Here is a 21,202-nt window from a genome sequence, read left to right as displayed (position 1 = left end):
AGCCAAGGACTTGATTTTGGACTGTCCATCTTTCTGTCATTACAGCTCCAGAGCCTGACTTGAGCAGATCATTAACCAAAAACGGAATGAGGAATTCATTGAAATCCTCCCCTAGATAAAAATGATTCCAAGGAGGTCTAGAAAAGCCCAGGGGAGGTGCCCAAAGCCCAGCAGAGGTGTCCCCAGCCTGGGGGAATGGTCTCCAGCCTGGGGGAAGGGTCCCCAGCCCAGGGGAGGTGCCCAAAGCCCAGGGGAGGTGCCCAAAGCTCAGGGGAGGTCCCTAAAGCCCAGGGGAGGTCCCTAAAGCCCAGGGGAGGTGTCCAAAGCCCAGGAAGGGTCCCTAGCCCAGAGGATGGGTCCCCAGCCCCGGGGAGGTGCCCAAACCCCAGGGGAGGGCCCCAAAGCCCAGGTAAGGGTCCCCAGCCCCAGGGAGGGCTCCCCAGCTCAGGGGAGGTGCCCAATGCCCAGGGGAGGTGTCCCCCACCAGGGGAGGTGTCCCCAGCCCCGGGGAGGTGTCCCCAGCCCCGGGGACGTACCCCCAGCCCCGGGGAGGTGCCCCCAGCCCTACCAGCACGTTGACAGTGCAGCTCATGCGGTTCTCCTTGCTCTCGTCGTGCATGATGGTCCTGTAGTCCAGCAGGTTCTCCAGGAGGCTGCTGACCAGCAGGGCAAACACCTCTCCCGGGGCTGACAGGTACTTGTGCTTCCTGCAGTGCTCCAGCAGCCTGCAGGGACACGGGGCAGCGCTCAGCTGTGCCTCCCAGTACTGCCAAATGGGATTTCGGTGTCAATTACCCAAAACCTCCAACGTTTCCCTGGATGGACACTCCGTGCTGGACACGCACACCCGAGACAGCCAACTCAGGCAGGGCACAACAGCATTTGCTGGTCAAAAAAATTGAGTTTTTGTTGCTAAAATTTCCAATTTTGCTTTAACTTTGAACCTGCTCTTCCACTTGCAGCCCCCTCCCCAGTTTGGCAGCTGACTCTGAATTCCATCTCCAGTTTAGGGCAGTTAAAAGTGCAAATAAACCCCTCATTTTTTGGGCAATCAGCGCCAGAACACATGCACAGCACTAAGATCACTGCAGCTGCACCCGCTTCCTGTTCACTGGAACAATTAATGAATTAGGGCTTCGTTGCATTAGAAAAGCAGCCCAATAAAGTGTGGAAAAATATATAAAAAGAGCCTCCAGGTGCTTTATAAAACTCACAGTTTCTCCAGCAGGACCTTGTACTGCTCATCCCCTCGGCCCCCCTCCACCTCCTGGTCTAGCCTGGTGATCAGCTCATTTTCAAACTGGAAAGGCAAAAAAAAAAAAACCCCAGTCAAACAGAGAGCAGCTCTCAGGAGCAGGGGCTGGCACCAGAAACAGCCTGGGGGGCTCCTGAGCCTCCCCACCAGCACACGCTGGGTTTGCAGGCCAAGGCCAGGCTGTTCTCAGTGCTGAGGCAGAATAAAAGGAGTAAAAATCCAAAAGGCACGATTGGAGCAAGGAAATGCAGGTCCTCCCTCTCTCACCCCACACAGCAATGCTCTGGGGTAATTAAGTGACCAAATAATCCTAATATGTGACTGCCCAGCAGCTTTCTGCAGAGTCACTTACAGCCAAAAGTCTGTTGGGGGGGATTTATGTTGTTATTGTAAAGGTAAATAAATAGCTAAAATTATATTTTAGACCCTCTGAGGGTCTCCAAACTCCTTCCCAGTTTAGAGGTGAGCATTGATACCTCTGCAAATGCAGGGAAGGGTGAAAAAAGGGGAATTCAGGGATTATGAAAGTCATGGAAAGGCTCAGTCAGGACAGAACTGGCAAGTCCTGAACCCTACAAACCAGAGGGACCTGCCAAGGGGTTTGGCACAATTTTGGGTGGGGTTTTTTTTTGTTTTGTTTAAGTATTCTATTTTTCTTTTGCCTGATGGACAATGTGGAACATTTGTGAAGATACCAGTATTGTGTATATATTGCAAATACATATATTATAGTGTATTTTTATATATACATTATTTTAAATAGATAATATTTTAGAGTCATATATAATGAATATACAACTACATTGTGTATAATACTGTATGTATAATATTATAAATTAGATTACTGTCTTTTTACATATGGCATATATCTATTTCCCATTATATTGTATTTAATATCTATATATACTGTATTGTTATATATGTTGGTTATATAAGGCATCCCTTACCATGTGGAAGTTCCCGTTCCCACTGAAGTTGAACTCACACTGCATCATGTCAAAAAAGATGGGAATTGTTGCTTTCCTCAGCTCAGGCTCTGGGACCAGGGTCACCTCCAGGATTGGCCCCACCATTGCTGGGATGAATTTTATTTTGTGGGGACCTGCAAGAAATTGAAAGTCAAATACATCCAGTGGCAGGATTTGGATTTCCCAATGTTTAAGCACATTATTCACACAACAAACACTCTGCTCAGAATTTATGTGGATTTTATGTGGATGTTACTTAAGGAAGAATTAACAGGTTACAGCTCCAAAATTCAGGAATAGCCCAAGGAAATAACTGAGCTGAATTGTAAATCACAAAAAAAGGCTCTCTGAAAATTCCACTCATCCTTACATGGCAGAACATCCTTTAGAGGAAATCTAAGAAATTATCTCAGCAGCTGATGTGAGGAGAAAATCAGCTTTTCCAAGTTATTCACAGGAAAAAGGAGGTTTTTATGTGCTGAAACAGCTGAACTATAAGTGCATTTCCCCCACATTAAACAAGTGCAGCTTTTATAAGGAAATAAAGGATTTGAAAGCCAGCTTGAGAGCTGGAATAAAGATAATTCTTTAGCTGGAACTCACCCAGGTTATACCACATATCCCTGATTTTGAAGCCAATTTCTTTCCTCATGTCCCCATACCTAGAAAAAGTATTAAAAGGAAGAGATGAGGAAGGCCCAAGCACTGAAATGATCCTTGGAATGCTGCTGAAGAAGTGAATGGCAAAGCCACAAATGGCCATGGCTCACTCTGACAGGGCACTGCAGATTGCTGAGAGCAGAATTTCCTGGGAATTCAGATTTCCTGAAAGCTGCAGCCCTCCTGCCCTGCAATTCCACCCCACTTTGGTTGGCTTTGGGGTTTTTTTCCCAAAGCTTTTACCTCTGACAGCAAGGCAATGCAAAAAATTTCATTATCAGGCTTCTTCAAGCCACTTCTGCAGAAAAAAGGGGACAAATCATAACAAAAGTCTGTGTCAAGATGCTCAGAGATATCCATCCAGGCACCCAGTTCCAAGGAAATGAAGAGGTAAAAGCTGCTCAGTGACTAAAAATTGCTGGTTTGGGGCTATGAATGACTCTGAAAAAAAGAAAAGTAAAAGGTGGGGGACTAAAAAGCTGGAGGGCTTTTAGGATTCCTCTGACCTACCTTCCATAAAGGCTGAGGAATTGCAGAAGGGAATTCTGGGAATTGTGACAACCTTTCCATTATAGACCTTCCAGTGGAGAGACTCCTGGCAAGGTGCTGCAGCAGTTCAAGGTCTGCCTGACCAAACTTCAAACAGCCCTAATTTACAGCCCTGACATCTTGTCCTGGTCACCCCTTTATCACAGTGCCTTAATCAGCATTTCCACGGCACCTCCTCCCACCCTGGGGCTGCGTGGGGGTGTCTGGAACAGCCCAAACGGAGCCTCCTGACAGCAAAAAAGGGCCTGAAATGGGAACTCACTTCTTGATGATTTTGTTGCGTTTGGCCTGGGAGAAGGTCTCCAGTTGGAGGGACTCGTGAGTGAGGAAGGCCACTGCCAAATGGAAATAGTTATTCCAGAGCTGGGGGAGAGAAAGGAGATTAAAATGGGAGGACAGCAAAGGAAAAGCAACAACAGGCACAAAAAAAGCTGCCCAGCCCCTCCATGAGGAGGGGAACCACGGCGAGCCACAGCCTGCTGACAGTGGGATTTAGCTGTTCTGTCAGGTTTGGGATCCATAAGAAAATCCAGAAGAAACAGGACAATCACCTGGAGTTCAAAATTAGTCTGATCCAGGAAGAAGCGGTTGAGGACGGAGGTGAATTGGTTCACTGCCCGGAGGAAAACCCTAAAGAGATAAAAACATTGAATAAAGGTGATTCTGTAAACAAAATCAATGACATCGCAGCTCTGGGTTTACAGCTCCTATGTGTAAGCTCAGGAACAGCAACAGATGCTCCCAAAAAAGGCAAGAATTCCTTTAAATCAGGGAATATTCAGGCAAAGTTAACCCTTGGTTTAACAGCCTCAAGTTGCATCAGGGAGGCTCAGGTTGGATATCAGAAAATTTCCTCTCTGGAAGAGTGGTTAAGCATTGTCCAGTTCTGGCTTTAGGTTTTCCATGTGATTCCCCCAGAACTGAGACCAGAAAGGCTTCTCTGGATTAAGTTGTAAAAAAGACCCCAGGGCTTGACGTTCTGGGCAGGACAGAGATTTCCAGTTCCACCAGTGGAAACGCACAGGAACTAAAATTGGCTGAAATCTGATTTAAACCAACCTGAAGTGGCTGAAGAAAATAAACTGCCTTGTGTGAGTCACCCTCCGGTCAGGTCCAGGGAGGCTCCAAAGCCAGACTCAACCCAGATTTAACCCTGTACCTGCTCTGCATCATGTTCATGACCATCCAGTCAGCTGCATACACATTCTTCCCAATCAGATCCTTGAACATAATGAATGTTTCCATCAGGAAGTCCTGTTGGAAAAAGAAAGCCCATCAGGTTGCACGTGGTGGGTTTATGTCCACGGAATTACAGGGAGACGATGCTGTGAGCTCATGAAATGCAAATGTTTGGGACTGCATTGATTAACGACCACGCTGATTGGCAATCAGTGCCTAAGAGGGGTCTCTCATTCTGTGGGTACGGCCCAATCATGAAATTATTCCTGACATCTCATCCATCCACTTGCACAAGGAGAAATAATTGCACAGAATGTTGGTCTGCTTAATGATATCTGTCTTTGCTGTTTTGCATTGAGCTGTACTGGAGCTGTGCACAAGCTGGATTAGAGAGCAAAACCAATATTGCAGGGCTTGTTCCCAAATCTCTGAGTGGTGACAATGCAACAGATCTAGGTGATCCAGAAAGCCTGAAATGACAATGTATTTTCACTCACTAATTAGGGTTAAATCAGTCCTGGTCCACTTTAAGGACAGTTAAGGGGAGGCAGTGAATATAACATCAGAGATGTGATTTAGAATTATTCCACATTATTGTAGAAAAGACACTTTTTGCACCAACACCCTCCAAACAAGACTTCAAACTTGGAAAAAACAAGGCTGAATTGCAGAATGAGAGAGAAAAAAAAGAGAAAATTAACAGAGATGAGCAAAAGAAGGGAATATCAGGAATATTGATCTCCTCCTTGTGGTCTCTGCAGATACAAAAGCCACTCTGAGCTCTTAAATCAATTCTATTCTCTGCAGCAGCACATTAATATTCAAATATGAGAGGGACACAAAGAAGGTCACAGGAGGAGCCATCCCCTTGAAATGATCACCAGCAAAAAATCTGTTGAGCTGAACAGTTTAGGCTGAAGAATTGGCAAGAAATTGATGAAGAAATGGAGCACTTGGTGCTGCCTCAGTAAAAATCCTTTTGGCATTATTAAATCAGAGCCTGATGAGAGGGTTGGACTTGACACGGGCACCTTGAAGATATGAATTAACTCCTAAAAGTGCTAAACTAACCAGGGAATGATGCCAAGGCAGGGCTGGAAATACCAGCACAAACAAACCCAATAAAGAACAACAACAATAAAAGCAGTTATTGCATTAAAACAAAATTTTCTGTTGGTATTAACAACTACCACACCACTACAATGGCAGGTTTGCTCCTGTAGATTTAAAGGTGTAGAAAAATCAGATTAGAAATTGTTATTTCCCATAATCATCCCGAAATTTTTCTCACTGGATGAACACTTCCAGAATTCCTGAATCTGCCTGATTTTGACTTTTTTTCCTTCCTTCCTTCCTTCCCAGCAAATCATTTGCGTCAGATAAAACCAGGCCTAAACCCACAAGAAGTGTGAGTGACCTGTAGATGGCTCTGTTGCTCCACGCTGGCTCAAGAGCTGATTTTGCAAGTGATTTTCTGTAAAATTCTGTAATTCCAACTGCACAGGGAAAAAAGGGATCACCTTGGCTCCCCATACTGAATTACAAACCTTCTGGTGGGTTTTGGTACAGGATGAACACAACTCCAGGCCCTTCCCCAGCTGGTATTTCAATAAACAGCCACTTCCCAATTGCAAAATAAGAATACAGGGACAAAAAAAGCTCCAACAGTTCTTGTGTTGTGTACTAATCTTGCTAAAATACTAGTTTGGGCCATTTTGGGGAATATCTGCTGATTTTAAGCAGATAAAACCCTCAGAAATGTAATATTTCACCTTGCTTCACACACGAAGTTTTTGGGGATGTGAATTTTTAACATTTTGAGAACTTTCTGCATTGCTGCCACTAAAGCAAGATTCAAGCATTTAATTAAACTTCAGAGGAGGGGAAAGAATTAGATAAAGAGAACAGGGGCACAAAGTGAGAGCCAGACAAGGGGAAGTGTTTTTCTTTTCCATCCTATCATTCCCTCTTCTGGTTCCTGACTCAAATCAAACATTTTTTACCCATTAAAAATGTTTTTCCTCAACGCCACAAATGCTGCTCTTGAGCTCTGCTGAGTCAGCAACCCCCCCGATGCCCAACAAGGGTGACAGGAATAAATTCCCAGGAATTGTGGCACCAGGAGCCACTGCTGAGGGTTTGGTCACCCCTAAGTCAGCTCAGAAATGACCCTGCAGAGCAGAGCAGAGCGGTGATGCTGGGTGGGCTGAGGTCATTCCCCAGCCAGGCTGACTTACAATGATGTCCTGCCTGGTTTTGAAAGTGTTGATGTAATGGCTGTAATGGAAATCATCCATCTGCCTCAGGATGGCTGTCATGCAGGCCACGAAAATACCCTGCAATGGGAAAACCACAAAATACTGGGTTATTTTCCTGGGCTAAGCACTGTAACTTCTAAGTGTGGCACGTCAGTGTGACCTGATCAAATATCACTGATCAGAATCCTCCTTATCTGTGTCCTAACATCCACCTGAGACTATTTGGCCCTCTAGACCAGTCAAGAATTCCTAAAATTCAAGCTTGAAATCTGGGTATTGCTTTCTTTCTCCCCATGGGTCACAAGAGAAACGCATCCTTCAAACACAGAATTTTATTATATATATATATATTGATCCACTTCATCAGCTATTGAAAGTATTTTCCAAGCTGACTCTGATTTTCAGATTTCACAGGGCCAGCTGCAATTCTCATGGGTAGCACATTAAAGTGACCCCAGACTTATCAAAAATCAGGTAAATCCCCAGCTCCTGGCTTTCCCATCCTTCTGTACATGAGCTCCAGGGTGAATTAAAACACCCCAGCTGCCTGCACCCCCTCAGCTGCCACACAGGGGTCAGAAATGCCCCTGAAGGGTCCAATCCCCCAGCATTTCATCCTGTTGAGCCCAGGTAACAAAATACAGCAAAGATCCTGTGACACAAAATTCTGTGCACAGGGGCCAAAAGGAAATGAAATCACCCCCAGTGACTCAGCTCAGACTGGAGTGGGATAACCTGAATCCTAATCCTCAGAAAAACACCAGGAGCCATGGCTGGGTGGCACAGAAGCCCTGCAGGGCAAGGAGAGATGAGTTCATCAGGCACTGCTGCCCACTGAGAGCTCCTGGGGGAATGAACCCCTCTGTCAGAGGTGCTGGGGAAGCAGGGAAGGGCTCCCAGGGGAATGAACCCCTCTGTCAGAGGTGTTGGGGAAGGAAAGGAGGCAGAGAAGGGCTCCCAGGGGAATGAACCCCTCTGTCAGAGGTGTTGGGGAAGGAAAGGAGGCAGAGAAGGGCTCCCAGGGGAATGAACCCCTCTGTCAGAGGTGTTGGGGAATGAAAGGAGGCAGAGAAGGGCTCCCAGGAGAATGAACCCCTCTGTCAAAGGTGCTGGGGAGGCAGGGGGCAGGGAAGGGCTCTCACGATGTGCGGGGACTGGCGGCTCATCCCGATCACCGTGCGGTTGATCCGGCGCAGCAGCCGCTCCATCATCAGCTGGATGTGCAGAGCAGTGGCACCCTGGGGACAGCCAGCAAGGGACATTGGAGACCATTCCTCAGGCACAGCCTTCCAGAGGCAGCTCCCTGTGTGGGAGGACTGCCCTGGCAGTGTTTAATTGTCATTAGGGGAAGAAGAAGAAGGAGATTTAAGCGCACAAGCGATCGATTCAAACACTCTGGGATTCACTTGGTGGAGAATTCCCTTAATGGATCTGTCCCAGATTCATCAGCTCATCCTGGGGCTTCGACATCTTTTCTCTGAGCAGTTCAAACCACTCTGTTCACAGCCACTCAGAACAATTCCCATGGCCAGAGTGGGAAGTGGATTTTTCTGGCTGAACAGTGATAGTTGTCCCTATTCCATAATAGAGAGAACGAGCAACCTCCTTATTTTTACACCATATAATACTTCTTTGACTTGCTCCAAATTACTGAACAAGCCACCAAAGCAGCTGAGATGACATTTTGGTCCCTAGAAAAGGAAGTAAATGCTTCTAGTAGTGATAACAACTAATTCAACCTTTTCTGGCTCCTTTTCAGACAGAGCTCCTACGAAGACCTGCACAGCAAGGCATCACAATTTCTATAAATATCACAATTGTGATTCATTAAAGCATAAGTTGAGGATGTTTCTTTACTGTAACTTCTCAAAAGAAGAACTGAGCTGAATTGGCAGCCCTGAGAGCTCGTGCTCACCACATCTTTGCGGTCCAGGACCTCCAGGACACTGCTCAGGAGCTGGGAGCTGGCCTCGTGGTCGGGCTTGCTGGAGTTGTCATCCAGCTGCCCACTCAGCTGATCGATGAGCAGGGGCAGGAGGGCATCTCTGCACTCTGCAAAGTGACACAGGGACAGAGCAGAGCCTCAGCATGCCCTGGGTATGGGCACCTCACAGGAGTGTCCTGCTCCTGATTCCATCTGGGGCACCAGAACTTGCTTAAAGCCACTGGAGTTACAACAAACGGACTGGAGAGAGTCATAAATGATCTGTAATTTGAATAATGGAATCGCCGAATGGGTTGGGTTGAAGGGACCAAAAAGATCATCTCATCCCACCCCTGCCATGGGCAGGGACACCTCCCACTGTCCCAGGGTGCACCAGCCCGGGCTTGGGCACTTCCAGGGATCCAGGGGCAGCCACAGCTCACTGGGAATTCCATCTCAGGCCCTGCCCACCCTCACAGAGAGGAATTCCTTCCCAATATCCCATCTAACCCCGCCCTTTAATTTATAAATTCTGTATATTCCACCAAACAGCACACTCAGCTTCTCCCTCCTTCTGAATCACCACCCTGGATCAGGATCCCACATACTGGGCATTGTATAAAGACTGAACAGCAAAAAAACTCAGTTCTTCCATGGCAAGGAATGCTTCTGGAGCTGGATTTAATGGTGGATTGCCCCTGATGACTGACAGGGGAACTCGTTTTGAAGGATGGGTGGCCCCTGACAGAACCCAGAGCCTTCCAAGTGCCACTCACCAGCCTGCTTGAACAGGTCACTCTCCACGATCTTGGTCAGGCAGTTCAGCTTCTGCCGGACCAGCTGGTTGTCAGGGATGCTCTGGATGAACTTGCTGAAGAGGACACTGTGTGCAACACAGAGGGAGCAGAGGGTCAGCATTCCCAGAGGGTCAGCCCATCCATCCCACAGAGACACTGCCCCGCACCTGGGCCACACACGGAATCACAACATCCCAGAATGGGCTGCGTTGGGAAGGACTTAAAGCTCATCAACTCCAGCCCCTGCCATGGGCAGAGACACCTCCCACTGTCCCAGGATGCTCCAACCTGGCCTTGGCCACTTCGAGGGATGGGACAGCCACAGCTCCTCTGGGAATTCCATCCAACAGGCAAATCACTACAGAGCCCTGACTGATTTTTAAGAAACTTAACACAGAACTAGAAGTCCCGTTGAGGTGTTAGGGCATGGGTTGGACTCAATGATCTTTAAGGTCTCTTCCAACCTAATCATTCTGTCAATTCTGTGAAAGTAAAACCGAGCAGTGTTCAGGAACTGCAGGCTTAAACCTCTTTAAATGGCGCTTTTATTCCAGGACACACCAGGTACATCCCATAAACAGGCAGTGCTCTGTGCCCTCTAGTGCCACACAGCTTAATCACACTGGCTGTCACACCTAGGGAAAGCAAGAGTTTGGAAAGACTCATTTGAAGCAACTCAGCAGCCCGCAGGTGAAACTTGGAACATCCACGGCAGCAGAGGCACAGCCTCCTTCCAGACACCCCTTCCATCAGAGTGATGACTCACTCCAACCCGAGATTTAATTCAATTCCATGGACATTTGCTGCCTGTCTGCTGCTTCCCAGTAAATCACTTGTGTCAGGACAAGGAGACAGGGCTGGGCAGCTCTGGGCAAAGCTCTGAGCACCACAACCAGGAATCCACAGGGCTGAGAATTTCCTGGATAAACACAACTTTTAGGCTCCCAGCCAAGGCTTGGTCTTTGCCACGCTTTTCAAGAGCATTCACCAAGAACTGGTGGAAACTTGCATGAGATTTCAACACTTCACTGCCCTCAGAATTTGCTTTTCAGTAAAATTTCAAGGTGCCTGTAAGGATCCCAGAATCCTGGAATGATTTGCGTAGCAAGGGACCCTAAAATCACCCAGTTCCACCCCTGCCATGGGCAGGGACACCTCCCACTACCCCAGGTCACTCCAAGCCCATCCGACCTGGGCTTGGACACTCCCAGAATGAAAAACTGGGATGCAGAGAATCCTCTGAACTTCACTGACTTCCTTTAAAGCCCTGCAAGCACTTCCTTGAGTTCATGCACATGATCTGCACCATCAGATCACAACCAGAGTGGCTGGTTTTAGCCAAGTTTCCAAAACTCTTCCCACCAGATAAGCTGGGTTTAGAGGACAAACAAACTTAATACAGTTACCTGAGCTCAACGGGGTCAAATACCAGTTTGACATCATTTATGATGCTTGGCAAATATTTTAAAGCTGCCCCCTGAAAGAAGAAAGAAACCAAGGACATGAAATGCACATGAGAAATCCAGTTTTTGTCAAAAGCAAATACGGGGACAACTGCAGAGAACTGGTTTAAAATCAAATTTATGCACCCAAAGAGCCTCCAGCCACTCCAGATCCACAGTGCAGAGTGGGAAAGGTGCAGGAGAGAGATTCATGGATAATTCTCTCATTCCTTTTTCTCGCCCAGCCCCTTCCCAACTGCACCAGTTGATGTAATTAAATATTTTTACTTTTCCCTGGCAATGATGCTCACCTTGATCTTGACAGCCTCCTCCAGGGGCCGGTCCATGAGGACATTGAAGGAGAGGAACAGTTGGCGAATTGCATCATTGAATTCATTCCCATCCTCACTCTTCCCATAAACACTGCAAGAAACAGGGCCAGTTACACGTGGAAATCCAGCAGATGAAATAGGATTTCATGCTGTGGAACAACATCCTAATGCCATCTCCTTAGACAAAGACATGGGGGTAAAAATGGAATTGGAGATTTTGCAGTCATTTCCTGCTGGAATTTGTTATAGGGGGAAAACTGCACTTTTCAGGCTGCCACTGCAGCAAGTTCTGCTTGGGTTCCAAGTATTAAACAGGATAAAAAATCCAGAATAGACATGAATAAAGGGTTTCAAACCCTCACTGTGAGTCTCTGGAAGGATGTTTTTGAAGCTGCAATTAAACCACTTTGATTTTACCCCAACTGGAGAATGTGTCATCTCCCACCTCACCTAATGATTAAAATATCTATCTGTGGGTTTCTTAAAGTTTCTGAAAATGAGGAGAAAATTCCATGTTTTACTTTATAAAATAAATACTGGGTTCCTTTTCAGCTCTACCATGTGCTGCTTATTGCACATTAGGGGGGACTAAAAGGTTTTTCTCCCTTCTAATCTGTTATTTTAATTTTTGCTCAACTCATTTGTTCCAGCCACAGACAAAGGGCAGAAAGATCCTCTTAATCAGTCAGTGACAGAGGATTTGGTGAAGAATATCTGCTTTAGTGATATTTACTGGAAGGAACTCCAGTGGGTTTCCCAGAGGAGGCCCAGGGATGGAAGGGCTGGACCCACCTCAGGTACAACACCCGCGACTGCACGATGAATCTGAACAGGTATTTCAGGGCCTTCAGGGCTGCAAAGAGCAGCTCTGTCTTGCTGGAGTCCTCAGCATTCCCCACGTAGCAGTTCAGGACTTTGGTGAGTTTCCTTTGGAAATAAAACAAAAAGGGGAACCAATACAGGCTCAGCTCAGTTCCTGTGCAGGTCCAGCTTCCTCACCCCAGAGAGGAACTGCAGGCACATAAACACCACAGGGTTCCTCCTCACAGCCCATTTCCTTCTCAAACCTGGGCTAAAAGTCTACAGATTCCACCCTCTTGCTCTGCTTTTCCTCTGCCCTAAAAGGAGCTGTCCAGGAAGATGCAAACCCCACTCCCAGGGGAAGGGACTGAGGCCTCTCCCTGTGAGAATTCCCACGTGTGGAGCAGGAGGAGAAAAGGAAACCACGTGGAAGCAGTGACTGCGTGGCAGGGCAGGGAAGGAGGCATTCCAGGAGAAGAGGACTTCAAACTGTGTTTCCTTTACGGTGACAGCCAATTCATGCAGATCAGTAAAAAATAAAGAGGAGATTTTTAGAGAGGAAAAGCAATTTGGTTTCTGGTTTTGCCCTCCCTATTGGCCTCAGTTTGAATTTTTCACTTCTGTTACCACAAGGGTGATGACCATTGGCTGAAGGGTGCTTGATCAAGAGGCTGGAAAGCCAAGATCCGTGACAGAAGTGTCTTTCTGTCTGTTTTGACAGAAAAAATCTCACAACAGAATTTTTTAGAGGGTAAAAAGAGCAAGAAGGATTCTTTTTCTCCTGAATGCAGAGAAGGGATGGAACTCTGCACTCTGCTGCCTTTATCACATTAACATCATCAAAAATGACCTAATCAAATACATCACCAAGAGCTGATCTCATCCCCAAAGCCCTGAGTGACACTGCTGGGTGCCACCCAAGGTTTGGGACCAATACTCACACATAGGCCAGGGTTGCACTGAAGTGTTTGTAAATGTAAGTCTCAAGCACAGCGTTGAAATGCTGGAACTTGATATCTCCAATCAAAGAAATAATAAATACCTGCCAAAAATCCAGAAGGAAACAGATACACAGAGCTGCACACTAACTCGAATACAACTGTCTCTAATTCCATTTATTTTGCTGGGTTATAATTTTTGTTTTATCAACAGCATTAATGCTACAGAGGGTGTTATTCATGTTATAACAGTCACTAAATACTGTGTGTGTGCAATTTATTACTCTTTTCACTGTGACTACTAAAAACTTGATGAGCATTTCAGTCCTGGCATCTGAAAAAAAACTCAAGAAGTGTTTAAATATAATTTATTTCTAGAGGAAAATACCAACTGCTCATTGGAATCACCATGAACAACTGGAAATGTGGCTGAAAACAAACTCTGCAGCCATAGAAGATTCACTCACCAGAGCATCAAACACCAGGAAATCATAGGTTTCATTTTCTGACATTTCCATCATGATGTTGAAAAGAGCATCGAGGGTGTCTGGCAAAAACTAGAGGGGAAAAGGAACAGTAAAAGAGTGGGGAAAGGCAACTGCTTCTGGCATCCTGCACAGGAGCATGATCTGGATCATTCCTCCCCCTCCAGCCTGGCTGAACTGTAAAACCTGTCCATGAGAAAACATCTAAAAAGGGATCCCAGCCCTGTGTTCATGCACATGATTGCCATGATCACCTCCATAGTAAAGAAGATCTCAGCTCTAAATGGCCCCACTTTGCTGTTCTATTGCCTTTCCATCCCACAGGATAAAAGTCCTGACCTCTCCAAACCAGCCCGCCCTGTCCCGAGGCAGGACACTGCACCCAGCCTGTCTGCAGCGACACAGTGACACATTACCCTCATGTTCAGCTGCTCCATAAAACCACCACCCTGCAAAATCCCAGCACATTCACTCTTGGACCCCTCTTCAGGTAAGATCCTTCCTCCTAAATCCTTCAGCAGGCCATTTGCTGTGGGAATTCCCTCCATATCAGGTCCTCTCCCCACAGTATTCTATGAGATCTCTGGGCTGTCTCTGCTCCCAGATTCACAGCAAGCCCCTCCTCATTCACAAAGGAGTTGAAAATGAAAAGTTAGGCTTTGGATGTGTCTCTTATTTCATATGGATAAAGGGGAAAATAAAATCACCGCTCTCTCCCTGATCCCTGTAATACTCAACTTCTCTAATTCTGGTGAATTCCACTAATGAGAGGTGGAGCACAGGTTCCCAGAGAAGCTGTGGCTACCCCATCCCTGGTGTCCAAGTGTCCAAGGCTAGGATGGAGCAAGCTGGGACAGTGGAAGGTGCCCCTGCCCATGGCAGGGGGTGAAAAATCTGATTTTAAAGTCTCTTCCAAGCCCAACCATCCCATGATTTGACGATTCTCCCATTCCTCAGCACTCAGAGCTGCCCTCCCAGCCTACCCAGACACCTTTTGGGTCCAACACCAGGCTGACACACGAGAGTGTGTGCACCAAGGAGGCTCAGATCCCTGGGAATACCTTCACGATTTCTCCTCCTTCCACCTCCATCAGCTTCCTGAGGTTGTGGGCGATGTTGTGGGCATTGGAGCGCCAGTTCAGCAAACCCAGCAGGTCAACTGCAAGGGCACAAAGCAGCAATCAGCAATTCCAGCTCCCAGCTGACTGAAGGGCTGCAGAGCAGCCCAGAGCAAGGCTGGGGGCTATTTTTAGAGTCAGTGCACAAAGAACAGTCACCCTGAGGCACAGAATGTTACCTTGAGGTGCTTCTTTTGTCTTGGCAAAACAGCAAAGCTCTGCTATAAATGGAAACCTGGCTGCCATCTGATAACACATTTGGAGACCATTTTGCAGGTTTTTTTAAGGACTCAAGAGCAGATATCTCAAGCCAGGAATTTTACTGAAATGCAGACTCAGTGCAGGAGCCTTCCAGAACTGCTGCTGGAAGTCTCCCATCATTTACCAGCACAGGCTGGACTCAGTCACATACTGCTCTTCATTTTGACCCCTTCAGCAGCACAGCAGAGTTAATGCACATCATCACACTGGAGAGCTCAGTCCTAACTGCTGCTCTCTTAACAGGCAGAGGAAAGAAGGCAATTAACCTTAAATATTTAACATTCCGATAAAACACAGACACTGTCACTGACAGGTGACATTTCCACATGTGTCAACAAACTTGTTGGGTTTAACACTGGCAGTCTGGATCGAATATTTGTGTGAAAGGGTTTCTAGGGGCACAAACATTCTGGGAGTTTGTTCTGGCAGCTTGATGGGACAGGGCTGCCACTGACACATGAGCAGCAAAACGAAAGCTGAAGCTCTCTGGCCACACACAGAAACCTGCCTGAAGAAAATGCCCTCTGTATTTCAGAGCCCCTACCATTCTGGGTGAGTTTGGTGGAGCAGATGACAGTGGCAATCTGGAAGCTGTCCTTTGTGCTGTCCTTCGTGGGGGTGAAGCTGGCCAGAGGGTGCAGGTTTTTCCCTGAGGGAGCCTCCTTCTCCTCCATCTCTGTTTTGGTGCAAGGAAGAGTCAAATAACTCTTGGCATCTTCCATTTTCTTGTTGTCACCCTGTTGGTTGGACACAGCAGGGAGAAGGGTCATGTCCCTCAGTGACAGCCAGAATGGGTTTGAAACGCTTTTTCATCTCTGTCATTGCTTGAGTTCTGAATTTCAGGGATAAGTTGCTCATACTGCACATGAACTGAGCCACAGAGTTTAGGAGTATTTCCCACCCCACACACACATTGTGTAGCTTTCTACTGCTTGGAAAATCAGCCAGGAGAGCGTTTTGATGAGTTTAACATGGTCAAGGCTGGAAATGCCCAGGTTACCTTGTAAATAATCAAATTGTGTTTGCCATCCTGCAGCGTCGTTCCATCTGCATTCATCAGCTTCACAAAGCCCATGCCAAAAGCTCTCTCAGATCTATCCCTGGCTGCAAAACAGGAGAAATCTTCATTAGCAATTGTTTTATTCATGCCCACACAACCCAAAATGCAGCCCTCTAACCTCATAGGCAACTGCAGCTACACAAACACATCCTCCTAGAGCATCTCCCACACACAATTTTAGTGATTTTGTGCTGATAGATGGACAGATTAATGGTTGGACTCCTTAATCTTCCAGGTCTTTTCTAACCTTAACAATTCAGTGATCCTCCGATATAGAATTCTATAGATATTTTTGGTTGGGATTTTGGTTTGTGAGCTTTGGCTATGGAAGGATGTCACTGCCTTCAGAACCAGGTGCCTTTGAAAGCCTTTCAATGACTGAGCCTCACATTATTGATCTCATTTCAGGGCTCTGAAGTGATCTGATAGAACTTCTGGCTCTAACTCTCTCATTAGCCTTTCATTAGCTTAATTAGAAATCCTCTTATAGGAAGATCATTAGAAGCCCACCAGGCCTTGCAGTGAATTTTGGGGAATATATTAAAAGCAACACCCAACACTATGAAGCCAAAGCAATTAACAAACATTGATAATTGTCTTTCGGGGGGATAAACTGCTGCTCCTTATCAAATTTCAGTTTCAGGACAAAGCCAGCACCTAACTTTGGGTGCAAAAAATTTGAGTGAGTTTTGGTTTTTTGCTTGCCACAAAACTGGGAATAAGTAAACTGGGCAAGAAGAAAATCCGTAACACTGTGAATATACAGAAATTCAAGTTCTACACTCAGAGGGAGTGCGAGGAGCACAGCAGTCCTGCAGGTGTCCCTTCCTGGTACTCACATTCCTGGGACGAGCGGTGACGGAACGTGAACCTCAGGTGGCAGCGACTGACTTCTTCTATGGCAATGGCCACCTGCATGGGAGAACAGGATGAAAACACATTTTCCCTGTCCCCAGCCGCTCTCCAGCACATTCTGCTGATGCAGCTGCTGGTTTTACATCAGTTCTGGTTTGCACAAGAGGAAGAATGCAGTTGCTGACATTTCTGGAAGTGTTGTTGACTAGTTGAGCAGACTAAGGATGAGTGTTACTGCCTTAGAATTAGTAAGGGTTTTTTATAAGAACAACAAAAGGCTTGCTTGTAAAGAATTCTATGGTATATGCTGGAAATCTCCATGACCATTCTGAATCAGCGTCTGATTGAGGTTCTGATTAACAACCAGCACATTGCTAAAGAGACCTTTTGAGCTGTGCTTGCTCTTTCTGCAGGGCATTGCAAATGCTGCCTCCTCCTTTAAACAAAAAGGGGGACCTGTGGATGTGACAGTTTAGTCAGAGAGAGAGAAACAGATCACCTTCCCAGGCATTGTTCTGGGAAAAGCTATGAGAAGCTGAGAGAAAGAATTAAAACAATCCTGCAGCTGGTGCTTTGAACAGTTGTTTTCTCATAAGATGTTTACCAAAGGGTGTCTTCTTAATTAGCCAGTGGTGTGAGGGGTGTTGATTAAATGACCAATCAGGTGCACCTGTATCAGAACAGTCTATAAAATAATGGGTCTCTAATAAACTCAGATCAGCCTTCTGAAGAGACCCAGAGTCTGTGTGACGCCTCACTCCCGCTCCTGACCAGCGGTGACACGCAGTGAGTGACAGAGCCATACCTTGACAGTCTCGTACCAGCAGGGCTGCTTGACCTGGTAATAAACCACAGACTTGTACTCCGAGACTCCCTCGTAGCCAGCCCCAGGGTGGATGGCTTTCTTTAGACAAAACACAGGGATGGGGGGAAAAGGTGAATACAGAGTATTTTGGGAGGTAGATCTTCAGAGGGTGTCAGAAGCCATCCTACCTCCTGCAGGTTCCCGTCCTCATCGTGCACAGACATGGTGACCTCGACGTTCTTGGGGGTTTTCTTCTTGCCTTTGTCAAACTCCCCCTGGATCAGGGTGACGTAGATGTCGTTCCGGACATCACCTGCAATTCCCAGAGTTTAATGAGCTGGTTTCTCATTCCCAGTGTGACAGGTTACAATTTAACACCCTTGGGTACCACTTTATCCTTATTTTCCTCCCAGCCTTTAATTAACAACACCCACCATCGCATCATTTTCATCTCCATCTCAAATTACACAAAATCTTCTAAATGAACCATTTTCCTTTCTACAAACCTCTGTCCTTACGTTTTGTTTTCTTCTTTTTTAATTTAATGAGCTCTCTAGGGTTAAACCCACTCTGAATGGGTGGGTCAAAGCCACATGCAACAAAAATTCCTTTGACTAAAGAGAGATTTTCTTCCAAAAGCTCCATTAAGCATCATTTTGCCATAAAAAAGCAAACTCATGTTTTCAACTTCTTGTGACAAAAAAATAAGAAAATAGCCTGGACATTTCAAGAAAAATAAAAAGTTTTCAGATAAAAAAAAAACTTTTTTTTTTTTTTTAATAAATCTTTTTGTGACAGAAATTCTAGAATTTCAGGTGGCTCTTTCACTCCATAGAATGCAAAATCACATCGAACCTACCAGGAAGGATGATCTCAGGGAACCCCATTTTTCGAGCCACTGCAGTGGATCTGTCTATAAGGTGGGAAAAATCCTTCTGAACCTGAGCCAGATCCCCAGGGAGCAGCTTCAGGGAGACCCAGAGACCTAAGAAAAGGGAGATGACGCTTGTTTACTGAAAATAAAAAGGTACCAACCCCTGAAATTTAAGCCAGTGCTTCCAAAAAATCTGTGTTTTCATGACAATTCCGTGTCCCCATTTGGTTCTCTCTTGCCCAGTCCTCTCTGTCCCTGAATCTGAGTAAGATTTTTCTGGGCAAGAAGATTCTCTGAAGCAAACCCCTAACCTTCAAAGATGAATCTTGATTGTCTTTGAGCCAAGGAAGACCAGAGAAATCTGGAATGATGTGATTTAACCCCAAAGCATTTGGGACACGCAGCCATGTCCACTTACAAATATTTCACGCCCCATAAAACACTTTTATTTTAAAGGTGTTAAAAAATATTGACCTTCAACATATGACTAGCAAGCAAGTGAGGAGCTGTCCTCATGCAAGTTTGTCTGGTTTTATCTGGATTTTAGCTCTGTGTGTAATGGGGTGGAAGGGGCAAAGTGAGAACCATGGCAAAGACCACGGATCGGGCTCGGGGAAGGGATTAAACTCCACTAAACCTTGATCCCTAGAGTTTCACCACCCCCAGGAACCTCCCCCAGGCCAGGTTTCCCCCAGGCTGCACCTTGGCCCTTGTGGTTGACCTCCTTGGCAGCGATGACTTTGTTGAAGACAGAGGTGAGGGGCTCGTTCTCGCCGATGACGTGGGAGGTGATCAGGGGGGACATGATCAGCTGCCGCTGCCTGATGTAGGTTTCCATGGCAATCCTGGGCAGGAGGACCACAAAAATGGGATCAGGAATTGGGACAGACTGACACCAACCACATACAAGGAGAGGCCAGGCCAAGAGCCGGCTGTTTTCCAAATAAATGTGGGATTTTTTAAGGATTCCATGGGGATTTCATGCCTTCACCTGCACAAAATCCATTTAAATCTTCACACTAGGAAATGCACCACAGTCTATCCCTCAGGCCTAAGGTAAGTAACAGTGACCTTGGGATTTAAGCCCTGACTTCAGGTTTGCTTCAGAGCTGTCCCTATGCAGATTAACTATTGGTAAACAAATATAAATGAATATAAATGAATATAAATTAATGACTGCTGTGACAACACCTAAGTGATGAACCCATCCCTAGTCACAAACAGGACTAGTGAGGTTTGACTTCACTCCTGTACCCACACCATCAATAATGAGGGAGAAACAAGGGTTCCACAGGCTGCCCATCCTGGTGTCCAGCTGGGGGTCTGAACTCAGCCTCACTGGAGCAGAAGAAAGATGGGAAAAAATTCCAAACCAACAAAACAAAAAACGAATCAAACAAACAAGTTAAAAAAAAAAACAACCCCAAACAAACCCTGAATCGAAACAACTAAAAACAAACAAACAAAACAAAACCTCGTAAGCAAATAAAAAATAACCAATCAAACCCACAAAAAAAAAAAAAAAAAAAAAAAAAAGCAGACTAATGTTATTCTGCAAAAGGAAAGACATCCTTCCAGGCCCTGAAAGGGCAGGAGAACAAACCCAAATCTCCCCTGAAAATACCCTGTAATAACAAATGGCTGCAGCCAATGCTTTGCTCTATTTAGGGCTGTAACAACAAGGCTGGGTCTACCCAAACAAGCTCCATTTTCATTACTCTAACGTGCCAAAAAAAGTGAGCAATCAGAGCAGGCAGAACAAACGCACAAGTCTAACTCTCAGGGCAGAAATGCAGAACTCATTGGGGCTGGAATTTCTTCCCCAGGAAGAGGGAGAAACCCCTTCCCTATGACTGACCCTGACCTGAAACGTGGGCAGGGAGGGGCACAGAGGGTCCCACACAAAAAGCTGTGTCTCTGCTCAGCCTCTGTGAAAATCCTGCCTTTCAACCCCCTAAAAATTTTGTAAGTCACATCCCCCCAGCCCCACAACATTACTGTGCTCTGTGCTCCTCTTCCTCACCCCACAGCAATTCCAGCTGCACTGCCCAAGTCCCCAAGCAGTTGAGTCTCTCACAAAGCCATGAAAACCAAGGGGAACAAAGGCTCCTGAGGGCTGACAGAAACCTCTCCCTGCAAAGAGCTGACTGCTGCTACCAGCTGATCTATCTGTCGAGCCCTTGGGGCTCTGCCAGGCTCCCAGACAGGTCTGTCCTTCCCCAGAGCACGCCTGCTTTGGCCAGAGGTGGGGTGAGCTCTGGAGCCCAGTACTCACTGCTGGAAGGGGATAAAATGCTGCTTTTCCTCGTCGTCCACCTTCCCGTGGATGATGTCAGTGATGTCCATCACTGCAACGACACCAGAGCATCCCTCAGAACTGCCAAGAACCCAGAGAGAGCTTTTCCCTCTCAGAATGGAAACAACAAAGGGTTATTTTGGGCCAGTGTCACTCAAAACAAGGGCTCTGAGTGACCTGGGATAGTGGAAGGATTCCTGGCCACGGCAGGGGTGGAACTGGACGGGATTTAAAGTTATTTCCAACCTCAAGAAATCTGGGATTCTGTGCCAGCAATGGAGGGCATCACTCTCATTTTATCTTTTAAAAGCACATTTACATTGATGTGCATGTCAGTACCCACAG

General features: G+C 46.3%; 1 protein-coding gene across 2 annotated transcripts in view; it reads right to left on the bottom strand.

The window, feature by feature from the left end:
* DOCK5 (dedicator of cytokinesis 5) overlaps positions 1–21,202 on the bottom strand; it is a 60,571-nt gene that overhangs the window by 25,848 nt on the left and 13,521 nt on the right. For both annotated transcript variants that reach the window (XM_053966546.1, XM_053966547.1), the window contains exons 10-34: positions 20,837–20,909; positions 19,264–19,406; positions 18,547–18,672; positions 17,876–18,000; positions 17,688–17,786; positions 16,867–16,939; positions 15,968–16,071; positions 15,512–15,704; positions 14,650–14,747; positions 13,571–13,660; positions 13,107–13,207; positions 12,157–12,291; positions 11,344–11,455; positions 10,997–11,067; positions 9,570–9,676; positions 8,785–8,921; positions 8,012–8,107; positions 6,849–6,947; positions 4,592–4,686; positions 3,984–4,062; positions 3,695–3,795; positions 2,827–2,885; positions 2,203–2,357; positions 1,215–1,300; positions 569–725 (exon numbers count right to left, since the gene is read on the bottom strand). In XM_053966546.1, the coding sequence (XP_053822521.1) occupies positions 569–725; positions 1,215–1,300; positions 2,203–2,357; positions 2,827–2,885; positions 3,695–3,795; positions 3,984–4,062; positions 4,592–4,686; positions 6,849–6,947; positions 8,012–8,107; positions 8,785–8,921; positions 9,570–9,676; positions 10,997–11,067; positions 11,344–11,455; positions 12,157–12,291; positions 13,107–13,207; positions 13,571–13,660; positions 14,650–14,747; positions 15,512–15,704; positions 15,968–16,071; positions 16,867–16,939; positions 17,688–17,786; positions 17,876–18,000; positions 18,547–18,672; positions 19,264–19,406; positions 20,837–20,909 (2,714 nt within the window). The remainder of the gene's footprint in view (positions 1–568; positions 726–1,214; positions 1,301–2,202; positions 2,358–2,826; positions 2,886–3,694; positions 3,796–3,983; positions 4,063–4,591; positions 4,687–6,848; positions 6,948–8,011; positions 8,108–8,784; positions 8,922–9,569; positions 9,677–10,996; positions 11,068–11,343; positions 11,456–12,156; positions 12,292–13,106; positions 13,208–13,570; positions 13,661–14,649; positions 14,748–15,511; positions 15,705–15,967; positions 16,072–16,866; positions 16,940–17,687; positions 17,787–17,875; positions 18,001–18,546; positions 18,673–19,263; positions 19,407–20,836; positions 20,910–21,202) is intronic.

Source organism: Vidua chalybeata, chromosome 28 (genome assembly GCF_026979565.1).
Source record: "Vidua chalybeata isolate OUT-0048 chromosome 28, bVidCha1 merged haplotype, whole genome shotgun sequence".
NCBI lineage: Eukaryota > Metazoa > Chordata > Aves > Passeriformes > Viduidae > Vidua > Vidua chalybeata.
The sequence above is the reverse complement of the archived record's forward strand: the minus strand, read 5'-3'. Positions and strand labels throughout refer to the sequence as shown.